This window comes from Procambarus clarkii, chromosome 45, assembly GCF_040958095.1.
Source record: "Procambarus clarkii isolate CNS0578487 chromosome 45, FALCON_Pclarkii_2.0, whole genome shotgun sequence".
Taxonomy (NCBI): Eukaryota; Metazoa; Arthropoda; class Malacostraca; order Decapoda; family Cambaridae; genus Procambarus; species Procambarus clarkii.
This window is the reverse complement of record NC_091194.1, coordinates 11405995-11419582: the sequence shown is the minus strand read 5'-3', so window position 1 is coordinate 11419582 and position 13588 is coordinate 11405995. Positions and strand designations below refer to the sequence as shown.

The window sequence follows — 13588 nt, the reverse complement described above, 5'->3', positions numbered from 1 at the left end:
ACCACATCTTGGGGTGGATCAACAGATATAAGCCATAGTATGTACTATACTACATATACATACATTTTATAGATACATTAGTGTATCAGTATGTATAGATACATATATACATATATATACACATATATACACTATATACATATATAATACAACCTTTAGCTGCCTGGACTTTCTTTGAACTGTAGTCTGAGAGCGAGGTCATTTTTTGAGCAGCCATCTCAATACGCTTCTTCTCACACCCAGGAGCTCGTCTATCAATATCTGTCAGCAATGCAGATATTGCTGGAAAAAACAAACAGCATACTGTAAACTGGTGTCAACAAATAATCTTTTTTTATTTCTATCAAGAACAGCCTCTCACTGTATTAGGAAATGAACAATCTTTAACCCTTCGGCTGTACAGCGAGATGCCGGAAGTGTACATCATTTCGAGAAGTACAATTTGATATGCTCAAATTGAAGAAGCTTTAGACAACTACCAACTGATGATGAAGCCTGTTAAAATTATCTCAAAAGATAATGACTACTGCATATAATTGATTTGAGCCTTAGTTTTGAAGATGGATTGCACTCAAGCACCACCATTCACCACACCTAAAATATGAACACCTTAGTTGCAAATTGACTCACTCCCTTCACACCCAGGCTTGACTGGCAGAGACTCGTCTCCAGTTCTCGGTGGTTGTAATCCAATCGTTATGAATTCAGACATTCATCGACTGTCATTGCCAATGAAAGTTAATCTACACAACACCTAGTTTCCCAAACCTTAAAGCGAGTTCCTAAATGCAAACTTTTCTTCATCCATTAACTAAATGGTAATAGGAAAACTTAACCAATTTAGGCATTAGAATCCTAAAATGTTGGGTTTACCAAGACAAAAATAATTTCAGACATTTCATGTTCAGATTCAGGCAAGTTCTTAAAAAAATGCCCCAAAACTTGAAGGTTTGGAAACCTATTTAATTAAAAAGTTAATAGTGTACTATTGAATACAACTTGCAAATTAAATTTATCTTATTTGGTAGTCTAAACCAACTAATGACTTAAAAACCTTTCAATATATGATAATTCTATGCCACTAATGACCTTTATTAACCCACGACAATTCTACCCCATTATTTTTATTAAAATAATTGCAGTTTGTTTACCATTCATTCCATTAGTGGTAGCCGATTCTGCATCGGCATACTGACTCTGGTGTGACGTGGAAGACATATGGCCATTAATGATCTGGTCTGGAGATGCGTCACGCGGAGACGGTGCTGGGGATGATAGAGAACTCCCACTGTTACTGCTTGTTCCACATGAAGCATCTGCAAAATGGACATAGACAAAAATAATGGAGCCTTAAAAATTAATCCCCCCCCCCCTTAATCTAATCCCTGATTTATTTAACCAAATACCATTAGGAATGGGACCAACCTAAGATTGTGAGCAATTGGGGGGGTGGGTTGGTTTATGATCTAGTGCAGTGTCATTTATTTTTGGAGCTTGGGAAGGTTAGGGAGTAGAATGGAAGGCAGGAAGGAGACATTTTGAATATAAACTTTGGATAGGCTGAAGCGAGTAAAAGTAAAAAACATGCCAGATTCTTTTCACAAATTATAGTTAAACCTTCATCAAACAAAAACTACAGGTAGTATTTGATGTAAATTTCACATGCATTACATTTTGGTTGATCAAAAACAGCTCAATCTAGAGATGGATTGGACAATAATTTGAACCGCTGCACAATCTTTAAATATTACTCTCCCACCACTTCCCTGCCACACAAATAATTCCATAATGTTTTTATGAAATTGATCAATTACAATGGATACTTTGTAGGCACAGTATTTGTATATTCTATAAGGCCACTATTTACATAGGATTTTGAGCATAACTTGCAATAGTGATTTGGTTTAACATTTCAATACAAGCCCAACATGTACCATCTGTATAAACTTGTGTATGTATAACTTCAAAAGTAAAACCAAAAAGTACCTAATTTCATCCTCATAGATTCCTGCCTTGTGCTTCAAGGTCACACCGTATCTTGTACTACCCACTTACCCAATATTAGTACTCAAGACATGTATCCTATTAGTGCAATTATCTGTCAATGTATATTGCAGTTATTTGTCGATATAAAACCTTGCTACAATGTACGTTTCCATCTTACCCCCAATATGTTAGATTAAGGAACTACCTGAAATGCAATTCGTGTTGGTGGCTTTGCAGGAATGTAAAAATACCAATTTTATTTAATCTCACCAACCCATTGTACCCTATCGCAAATAAATTATAATAATAATAATAATAATAATAATAATAATAATAATAATAATAATAACTGCCTGTCCCGATACAATGAATTATTAATTATGAATTAACGCTGCCTGGGTGACTACAGTGAACAATTCCCCAAGCCTAACGGACTACCTGTTCTTGACAATGGAAACCAACTTGTGTATAATACGATTTTACACATTTTACCAGACTTTTAATAATAAAATATATAAGTGTTTATTCAGGTAAGGTACATACATACAAGAGGTTTTACAAAAAATGGATAGATTTATAGATAGAGCTAGTACATACAATGCCTAAAGCCACTATTACGCAAAGCGTTTCGGGCAGGAAAAACATTAAAGACTAAAACTTAATACTTATCTGAATCACCCCCCCCCCCCACCACTACTTTGGCTTACTATTAATTGCGAAATCATGTACCACTTTAAATGTTCTCGTATCTTCCCCACATCATACAAGAGGTAAATGTCTAAGACAAGGAAGCAAGGTTGAATCTCCAGTTGACACAAGCCAGAAGGCTAGCAAATAAAGTTGGTGTACTGTGGGAATATGCAGAGGCCAAGAATCCAGACATCAAGTCGGATGTAACTTTGATTCCGGGGAAAAAGAATGTAGTTAATCAACTGTACAAGTCTCTGGTGCACCTTCCACTTTGATTATTGTATCTAAGCATGAAGATCTTCAGAAAAGCTTCCATTTTGGAGAAAGTTCAACACCTGGCAACAAAAATCATTCCTAAACTAAGTCAACTCCTATACCAGGAAGTTTTGGGCCACAGGTCTAACACTACAAACCAGACATGACAGAGCCAATCTCTTCAAAACAAAATATTGAACAATTTGGAGATTAATCCAGACCACGTCTTCAAAAGGTCAGGTTTAACACGAACAAGGAGCAACAGTTACAAGCTCAACAAGCCACAATGTAGGACAGAAAACAGGATATGCTTTTTCATCCATATGGTTATAAACCCCTGGAACCAAATAAAGCTGTACATGCCAAATCACTGTTGTAATTTAATAATTTAACCCTTAAATTGCACAAAATGTCATATGATGTGACATTGAGCTCGGTTTCTAAAATTTTCTGAAACCCTTTCAAATGTTTTGTGCATAATCTACTAGGCAAATGCTCCAACTTTGTCTAAATGATACCAATTTAACTTGAAAAACAAGAAAATAAAAAGTAATTATAAAATTGAATATTGAAAACTTCAGATTTTGAAATCGGCTGCAAAAATATAAAGTACCACCAACTGTTCATTTGGTGGTGTTATGCTCTCAGAATAGCACAATCTTCATTTTTATATATTAAGAATATAGGTCTCCAGTATAGTTTACCAAAATTTTTTTTTGTCAATATGGCATTTGAAATATGCGCAAATTTAAAAAAAAATTGTATAACTCCAAACGTTTAGAGTTTATGAAAAATCAGTTCTATGGGGATTGTAGAACAGACAGCTGTGCACACTATAGTATAAAAATGGTGAGAATCGGTCAAACTAGATTTTTGGATACTGAAGTTGAAATTCTAGTTGGAGATATAATTGAAGTTGAAGTTATCGACAATGAATAAGACAGTTCTAATTCACGAATTTACTTGTATGTTGTTTGTACTGGAACATGTGAAAGTTGTAGGTCACAGAGTTGAAATGAAGTCAAGAACCCCCCCCCCCCTAACACTTTGCACTCATTCCAAAACTTTACTCACACAAGGTGTGTGTCATGTTATGTTGCTTTCACCATGACTAAGTGTGCCCATTAAGTACATGTAGAATAATAAGCACATTAAGAGCTTTGCGATAGCTTAATTTTTACGAATGTGCTTGTGTAAGCTACACACACACACACACACACACACACACACACACACACACACACACACACACACACACAAGGATGCAAATAAACGGTGCAAGAAACTTGCTATAAATAAGCACAAAATCTGGTTTGCTGGCAATAACATCAATGTAGCTAATCAAGAGCCCCAAAAAATTTAGACCATCAATTAACAATACTTTTCCACTGACTTAATGCTACGAAACGACCTTTATGCTATTTAAAAAAAATAAATACAATTTCAATTTTGGTAACAATTGGCTGTCAATCTTTTCTTGTTTATCGAGAACCTCGAGTAAACAGGGTCCTCTCGTACCATATTAGCCGGCAGATAGCACATGTTTCTGGCCCATGATCTGAATATTTATTGTATTTACATTTCCAAAGTAATATATTTTACAATGCAAAACCATTTTATCATGTAATTTTGTATTTTCCTTGTAAATTAGGCACGATTTGTATGCATGAAATTTTGTGAAGACAAAAGAAGGACCAAATCTTAATAACCAAGATCTAATCACACTGGAGACAAATGCACATCTCTTCGATACAAGAAGAATGAGGATGGGAGGGGGGGGGAGAGGTAGAAGTCAACAGAGAAGTCAGAGGTACAGTACTGTAGATAATTCCGTACCCTCAACACCATTGGAGAGCGCCATGCCACTTAACCCACTGACAAGCGAGTTGAGGTTCACTCCTGAACTCATGCCAAGTCCTCCAGTCTGTTTGGATGTTATACAGTTGTTATTTGGCACGTTGCTATTATTGTTGTTGCAGTTGAAAGAGCTTGAGCGAAGAAGTAAGTTTGCCGAGTAGTACGAAGCTGTAGGAAGAAATTAATTCACGAATGAAAATCCACAATTCACAAGTTACTCGAACAAAAAATATATATACTATTGAATTAAAATTAATACAAACAAATCAAGAAAACATTGTTATAGCCTATACAAAATAGATTCAGACAATCACAAAAAAAATCTACAAAAATCAATTAAAAATTACCAAAATAAAAAGTGCACTTACAAGAAGGTTCAAACAACATGGTGCTGTACTGGGTACGTGAAAAGTGTGAGGGAAGCTGACTACTAGAGGGGCTAAGGCTGCTCCACGGTGCACTAGCGTGGACCTGAGGGCTGGGGGTGCCTGTGGGGGATGGGAGCGGAGATGAGCCCCCACTCCCACCACCCAACCACTGACCCAGGTTCAGATCTGCTAGAAACAAACCAGTGTCAGTCACACACAAAATAAGTCAAAATCAAATATAATAAAATTATAACCAAGAACAATTGTATTCAAACAGGCAATATTACAACAAACTAGTAAACAGCCTAATAATGTAGCGTATGCATTACTGTGACATTAAAGTTACTGCATACCTCCTACATAATTGCTAAAAAAAAATTATACAAATTAACATTTAAATACTGTATACTACAGGGGGGTACTTGGCACTGCTCATGACTAATGCCACAGCTTCACTACATACCTTCTCCACCTTGTCCATCTTTCAACACCTTCACTACTCTGTACCACCCTCCCTCCCTGTCCATAACCTTCCCTACTGTGGACATACCCACCTCTACTATTTATAAGGAGTTTGTTCACCCAGTTCACTCCAAACCCTTTGTCTGACTCCCAGCAGTTGACTAAGAACTGGTAAGGACCAGGAGAATCTGACAAAGTATTCCCAACCCACCAATAACCATCTCTGGACAAAGACCGGTCGCCCTACAAAGTTTGACATGACAGGGAATAAGTGTTTTGCTCCCAACCTCAAAACACACACACTTTTAAATACAATCTGTTTCACTCAAACACTAGCATGTAGCTAATGTCAATTTTCCATAAACAGACCATCTGTAGTTAAACCCAGATGCACTAATCATCAGATCCAGTACTGTAGTTCAGTGAGCCTCCTCAAGGTCATTGTAAATCAAATTCCCCTAGTGTCTCCTATGCATCAGTAACACCAGAAAGGAATATTTCGAAGGACTTCTGTTGTCCTAGTACTAAATGTCTACCTCTACTGTGTAGACCAGTTCATGGAAACACCATGACCTTATTTACAGCAGCAATCTAGTACTGTAATACAACCCATTTTAACCAAGTGGAAGTATTATTGATTATGATATGGAAGGATGATTGTACCGACAGCTCAAGACAGAGCACTGGAACCTAAGTATATACACACAACTTTGTTTCCATTACTTGAACCTAAGTATATACACACACACCCATCGTATTTGCCAGCGTATAATATGCCTTTTGTATTTTAAAATGCATCAAGAAAGTGCCCTGCGTTTAATGCAGCCGTATTACGGAGAGACTAGTGCCACAGGCTTGGGAGCTTGGCGAACATACTGTTCCGAGTACGTTCGCTAGGCACAAAAACCATTGCTAATAATAAAATGCTGAAAACAAACCAAATTATTACAGTAAATTGTGTTTCTAATGCAGTAATAAAATATTGAAAGCAAGCAGAGTTATCGGTCTTGTCACAAATTTACGATACGTCAGCAGTTACGAAGAAAGTTCACATCGCCCCCTTACATAACATACATAACCCACACCTGATATAAGTTGCACATTATTTAATGACTGTTACCTTTAAGACATTCGTTATCTAAATGAAAAGTGCTCCTATAAATTTGAAATGTTCAACTTTTATATGCCTGTCAGCTATTTGCAATGTGTGAATGACACCACCACCAGAGCGTTGTGAAGGTGGACCGTCCCGGTGGCCTGATGCAGCAAAAAATATCACCACATCCAGAAAACAAGTTTCACATCCTGTATAGCAATTCTTCTGCCCAAAGTATAAACAACTACTGTAATGACTAGTATATAAAGTTTAGCTTTTTTTATTAATGTAAATGTTTCTCTTAGTTAAAATACGAATTTGTTTTATTTGTGTAAATTTTTATGTTCCATTTGTGATTGAGGGTATATACTGTAATCATAAATTAGTATGATTCTGCATGCAAGTTTTCCCATGCGGTTTCGTCAGAGGAGCGTCCCTGCACTACACGAGAGAGAGGGGGGCCGAGATTTTATTTATTGTTACTGTACCATATGATGAAGTAAAAAAAAAAAAACACACACACACACAATGCCCATTACAATACATTATATACACATACTAGTGAGGCCGTAGAGAGGTGCTGCATCTGGAATGTGGTATGTTGGAGGTATTTGGACTTTAGGTGGGGCTTTGTCTGCCCGAGCCAAGATCCGCCACGCCTCATAAATGTTACCTGCGGTGTAGAAAATTAAGTACTTTAATATTACTTGTACTTGTGTAAACTTTCAAATAACTACAAATTATCAAAGCAAAAAGCACTGTAAGCGTTTTAATTTAATTTTATCTCAAACTTTTACTCATCTGTGTGTAGACTAGTAACTGTGTGATTCACCATAGATGTAAAGTGCCTTGTATAGTGACCTGTGAGCCTCTTGTTGAATCACTTGTGAAACAAAAGATTATTGGTGTGTGTATTTGTGTAGGTGATAGTATATATGTGCATATAATTGTATATGTATTTATATATATGCACATGTATATACTGTATACGAGTATATGTACGAGCATATATAACACCAATAATTGTGTAACTAGCATCAAAAGATTGTTATTTGCTTAGCTAAACGAACTAGGAGGTTCAGTTCCTGAACCGATTATGTGCCTCTGTAACCCTTTACACCACTGCCCACGGGATGGGTAGGGGGTGCATAATAAAGAAAAATTGAATTGTGTAAAATAAAGAATTTATATAAATTATTCTCTAAGCACATGATTCATAGTCGTTTGAAATTTTATCCGATTACATTAACAACTACTTTTAAATATTTGCCCAATACACTAAACATACAGGGTACTTTGTAGAAGTTAAATAATGCTGCATAAATGTATTATGTTGGCCAACAGCCCCTTTTTTATTTTTTTACAAATAATGCTAATGTAAAAAATGAATCGAATTTATACATATATATATATAAAAAAATAAGTGACGGCTTTAACATTTGCCATTCCAAGTAATAAACATTCTAATACACAATTCTATAATCATTAAATTTAGCAAACCTAAACCCCCAACACTAAGAAACATGCACAACGACATCCGTCTCACCAGCATTTCTTTCTGCTCCTTTTATAATAACAGGCCGCCGACCATCCAGTCTCTTATTCTTTATGATTATGTTAACGTCGAGGGTCTGCATTATCTGCGACACTTCAGCAGAGTCTACCGTTTGGTCAGGCATCAAGTCAAACATAAGAACCAAAGGTAAAGCTCCCTGTAAAAGCAAATTGCTTTAAACATTACCAGCATCAAGAGAAAAATATTGCTATGTTTTTGCCAATTTGTATCACAGCTGCCAAATAATTAAATAAAAACAACATCAGCATTTGTTGATGAATTTGGAAAAAATATAACTGACAAGAATTTTAATCAAATAATCATTTAAGCCGCCTCCACTTCTGAATACCAGATATCTATGCTCTTCTTCATTATCAGCATCATCTGCTAAATTTATTGAATGGCAATTCATTTAAATTAGCTTGCTTCTCAAAGTATTACGACCTGTATTAAACAACCCATTTTTTTAATTCATCATATTTTTGTAATATATTTTGACAGACTTTTTAAGAACTGATAAAATTTTTACCAAATAAAAAAGTAATTACAGTATTCAACTGAAGTCAGGATGACTTTTTAAACAATTTCTGTATACTAATTATCCACTAACATTCTTATAATTTTATTTATAAAATTACATATACAATAAAACTGTCTTCCACTTACTACAATATTTTGTCGGGCAAGGTAAACATTATCAATGGCTCCTGAAATGGTGACTGTCGACTTCTTCAAAGGGGGAAGGGAAAGGTCATTACTGTCAGGAAATGTTATCCTGTAAAATAAGGAAAGCAGCTCAATACATAATGAAAATAAATTGGTAACAATTTTCTTTATTCCACATATAAACAAAAAGTTACCTATGTAAAGAGAAAATTGGAAATGTTGTCTACTGACTTTGTTGCAGTGCGCTGCATGATGCGCTTCAGTGTCTCATTGTTACGTCCAAGAACGAAGGAGTGGTGTTGTGGAGAGATCTCCACTGTCATCTGCACAGGCATTTGATGCTGCTGACAGAAAATACACGTGCATGTGTCACTTATCCACAATATACCCTCAAAATTGCACAATTTTAAGCATGGCAGGTTTTGATAGTAAACACGAGAAGGGTTCCCCATTGGAAAAGGTTTTGGGATACAAAGTACCTGTATTCAATAATAATAATAATAATAATAATAGTAATAGTAATAGTAATAGTAGTAATAGTAGTAGTAATAATAATAATAATAATAATAATAATAATAATAATAATAATAATAATGTTATCTGAATTGTTACTGCATCCAAACAATGCTGCCCAGACAAGTATGTTGTGTAGCAATTCCACAATGATGACCAGAAAAGTAGTACATGTAGCAAAGTGGTCTGCAATCCAGGTGTCCTTGGCTCAATATCTAGGGACCGGGTTTAATTCCTGGGCATAAAAAAATGCCCACCGTGTTTCTTTTCACCTGACCTCTTCCTGTAGCGGTAATTGGTAATCGAATTATGCAATTACTTCGGAAGGTCACATAGTGGGCACAGAAGCAATTACTTCGGAAGGTCACATAGTGGGCACAGAAACTAGAATACCAACCTAACAACTGAGGGGGTTCTTTAATTTAATAGTTATTATAATAAGAGCAAGTATCCTCTACAGGTATCTTGGGCCTGATAACAGCAATTTAAGTCACAGGGTTGGCAGCTGGTAAGTTTGCTTGAGACGTTGCTAAGAAAGCATACCTCCCAAAAGTAGGTGTAGGTAGTAGAAAGCACACCTCCCATATCAATTTCAGAGGCATGCCGAACTGACTGTATATCAGGTGCAGATACACACCTGTGCAGCTACATTAAGAAAATCTAGAATGCTGTTACGATAATACCTAACAATTACAGCACTGAATAGCCACATGAGAATGACTATAGCTCCCATGCTTTACCTGGAATCTCAAGTATGGATGGAGGGGGGGACCTGGGGGTGTGTGTAGATATGGGCTAACAATTAAGGGGTTCTTTAATTTAATATAGTTATTATAATTAAATTATCAAAATTGCTTGCCATTATCTTTTTTTTTCTTATGAAGCACACAAAACACGAGTTATTTTGTTCTGTTACCTTTTTAAGTACTGTACATCATATGCACTACATTTACATGTATATACACACACACAAATCTTAAGTACCACCCATTATAAAAATACTTAATGAGCAGTTTGAAATGGAGCCTACATTTTCCCTATGACCTGAGCCTATTTCTAGCTTTTCACAGCCCTGATCTAGATCATTTAAACACGACAATTTAAAACATTTATGCCTACATCATGAAATGCTGGGAAGAGGGAGCAATTGAACAAATGAAAAATTGCAAATCCAATTTTCATTTAAGGTACAGTAATGTCAAAGGTTTAATAAGGGCCATTAAAAACATTTTCCACCTAATATATATTTTTTAATGCACACAGAAAATCATGTTAATTCCTGTTGCCAGAGACAGGAAGCCCATACTTTGACATACAAATCCCTCCCTAGGCTACTGATCTTCTGCAGGATGAAACCCGGAACACTTGCATGCCTCCTGGGTATTGTACCTGTTTTATTGCTACGTGATCAGAGGCATCAGCTGAAAGGAAACCTGTACAATTGTTCAGCCTGCCCAAGAATAGCGTCTCCCACTTGGTTGTGAGCCGAGGACGTAGACCACTGTGCTATATGATCCCCGATTAACAGAGATGCTCGGTATGGGTATATTGGAATGACTTGGGTAATAGACAAGAATTGTGGAAACTTTAATAGGGATTCTTCACCGACCTAAGACCAGATCTGCTACTTACTGCAAGTGTGTCACAATATGCTTGCAAGATGTACAGTGTTGCCTCCTTCACACGCACAGCATCCCATTCACTTCCCCGTACTGATCCAACGATGAGGGGCGAGATGTCATCGGTTAACTTCAAGTCAACCTAAATAATTTTTAAAACCTTATTTAATTAATAGTCAAATTAAATAAATTTCAATGTATTACAGGAATAAATGGGATAAAAAAAATTCTATTTTCACAATAAAAAAGTACCATACAGTATTATAATAAGAAAATATTTCAAATGGGCCTAAACTATTTTCACTCGTGGCACTAGAGTAAATTACAGTACAGTATTGCATTTACAATATTGTATTTAAATCCTAATTGTATAAACAATTAGGATTTTTTTTTAGTGTTATGTCAATAATATCCATTTATTTTGTGCAGCAACATGATTTTTACACCAGTTTTTAAGTGGAATATATATATAGTGTGTTTAAGCACTTAACATGGGGGTATGGGATGGTGGGGGGAAGGGTTGAGGTATACAAGGACAGCTGACTTACCAGTTACATTGCTATCAATAAAAAAGTAATCATTTATTCACAAATTTTCCTGTAACATACACCATCACTTACACTAGTGATAATTTAAATAGGCACATTTTCAAAAATAAGGTTCATATTTTGCTTTCAGATATATAAAAATTACAAACACTACAAAACTGTACAACACAAAAATTGCTAAGACAATAAATGCAAAGATATGCTATTTTGGTGAACCACTCCAGCTATGAGGAGAGGTTGGAAGCATTACATGTGCTAAAACTAGTAGACAAAAAAATTATAATTGCAACAAAAAATTACAAAATGACAAAGTTGATTATTAGGCATTTTTGAAACCCATTATTTTGAGAACAGTAAGCCAGATTAAAGCTAAATTAGCAAAACTTTTTAAAACATTAAAATTATCTTTTGAACAGTGATATTCAGATGATTATCTGATTATCCCCCTCCCCCCCTTGTTTATGTTTAATGAGAATGTAGAGGATGCCAAAACCGTTTCATGCATCAGACGTAATTACGCTCTGGTGATTACAGAGGCAGTGTCTGGAAGCAAAAAACAAGCAAAAGAATTACAGTGCATAGAAAATGAAAAATTACAATATGGCTAATAATTGTAATAAAAGTAACATACTTGCACATTATAAGTGTTCTCGACGTGAATTATCAGCATATTAGGGTCAGATATGCTGATGAACTGTGCACTTGCTGAGAGAGAGAAGGTAAAGATAAGAGGCGTTAGCTCCCGGATGGCTCCCCGTGCCTCTTCCAGCCCAGCTAGCTCCTCCCCACGACTGTTGATCGACACCTGATTACTTTTCCGCACTTCACTGTTCTTGTTACCATCAGGGAAGTGGATACTCACACCTATAAAGCCCAAGACACTAAGCTTTGAAAGAGCAATTTTCTTTCTCTTTACATACATGAGAAAATTTCAAATACTGTACAGTGCACCCCCAATTCGGTGAATCTCTGGTTAGGAGACTTTTTAGGCCGGATTTACTCGCCCAATTCGACAAACTCTGGTTTGCTGAAGCGGGGGACATGCGAATTTGCTTTTGGGATGTTAGGATAGTTCACAAACTGCTGGAAAACTTGCCCATCATATCACAAATTAAAAATTAAAGGTTTCTTTAATGAAATCAGCCCAGTGTGATAAATATTAGTGCATTAATGGTAACTCTTAATATGGCTCCAATCACATTTTTGATTTTTGTACAAGGGAACAGTAAGGAGGAGTTGGGCGCCTTGGAAAAGCCATTTAGCACATTTAAAACCAAATTCTGTGGGTCATTTTAATTTTGACATTTACCCAATTTTCGTTCATATATACTGTAAGGGCCTCCTGGATCAACCTCTGGTTGCAACGAATTGCGGTTGGTCCAAAATAGTTCGTTGAATCAAGGGTGCACTATTGAAAACATGCTCACAATCTACCAATTTCAAGAAATTAAATTTTTAACCTGTATTGTTTTATTTATATACAAAAATGTTCACTGGGTTTTTGAATACATGACATTCTTATATTCTTGCAAGGCCACTAATATGCATTGCATTTTGGGAATTTGGAAAATTAGTACTGTACCTTGAAAATATAGGCATGGATGAGATTTCTTCATTATGAACACTCATTTTTAAATGACTGAATCTTAATAAATCTTATTATCTTTTAAGAGATTGTTAACCCTACTACACCTGCACAGTCAAAGGTACCATGCTGTGCTAGATAGGAACCAACTTTAAACACTGGCTCCGTTACCTCATACACATTTACTAATTTTAAAACGAGTACTATTCACAAATTAACTGGGTACATAGTACATGTGTATAATTAATTCAATTATGCAGTACAGGTACTGTAATTTCAGATTTGAAGTAACAGACTGCATGCCAAGACCCTTTAAATCTATGGTTTAACCTGTAAAGCATGAAATATGGTTGGAATCTAGTCAATTTTAGAAAGGAATTTAAAACCC

The 13588-nt window shown here is 35.8% G+C and overlaps 1 protein-coding gene across 11 annotated transcripts in view; it reads right to left on the bottom strand.

Moving 5' to 3' along the window:
- The window catches only part of LOC123770030 (protein bicaudal C), a 79898-nt gene that overhangs the window by 10844 nt on the left and 55466 nt on the right, over positions 1 to 13588 (bottom strand). For 5 of the 11 annotated variants that reach the window (XM_045761598.2, XM_045761606.2, XM_045761607.2 and 2 more), the window contains 10 exons: positions 12247 to 12479; positions 11081 to 11209; positions 9167 to 9279; positions 8936 to 9044; positions 8261 to 8426; positions 7274 to 7387; positions 5157 to 5345; positions 4768 to 4956; positions 1152 to 1316; positions 154 to 282 (listed from right to left, as the gene is read on the bottom strand). In XM_045761598.2, the coding sequence (XP_045617554.1) occupies positions 154 to 282; positions 1152 to 1316; positions 4768 to 4956; positions 5157 to 5345; positions 7274 to 7387; positions 8261 to 8426; positions 8936 to 9044; positions 9167 to 9279; positions 11081 to 11209; positions 12247 to 12479 (1536 nt within the window). The remainder of the gene's footprint in view (positions 1 to 153; positions 283 to 1151; positions 1317 to 4767; positions 4957 to 5156; positions 5346 to 7273; positions 7388 to 8260; positions 8427 to 8935; positions 9045 to 9166; positions 9280 to 11080; positions 11210 to 12246; positions 12480 to 13588) is intronic. The other 6 variants (XM_045761599.2, XM_069301413.1, XM_069301416.1 and 3 more) reach the window with 5 other exon arrangements.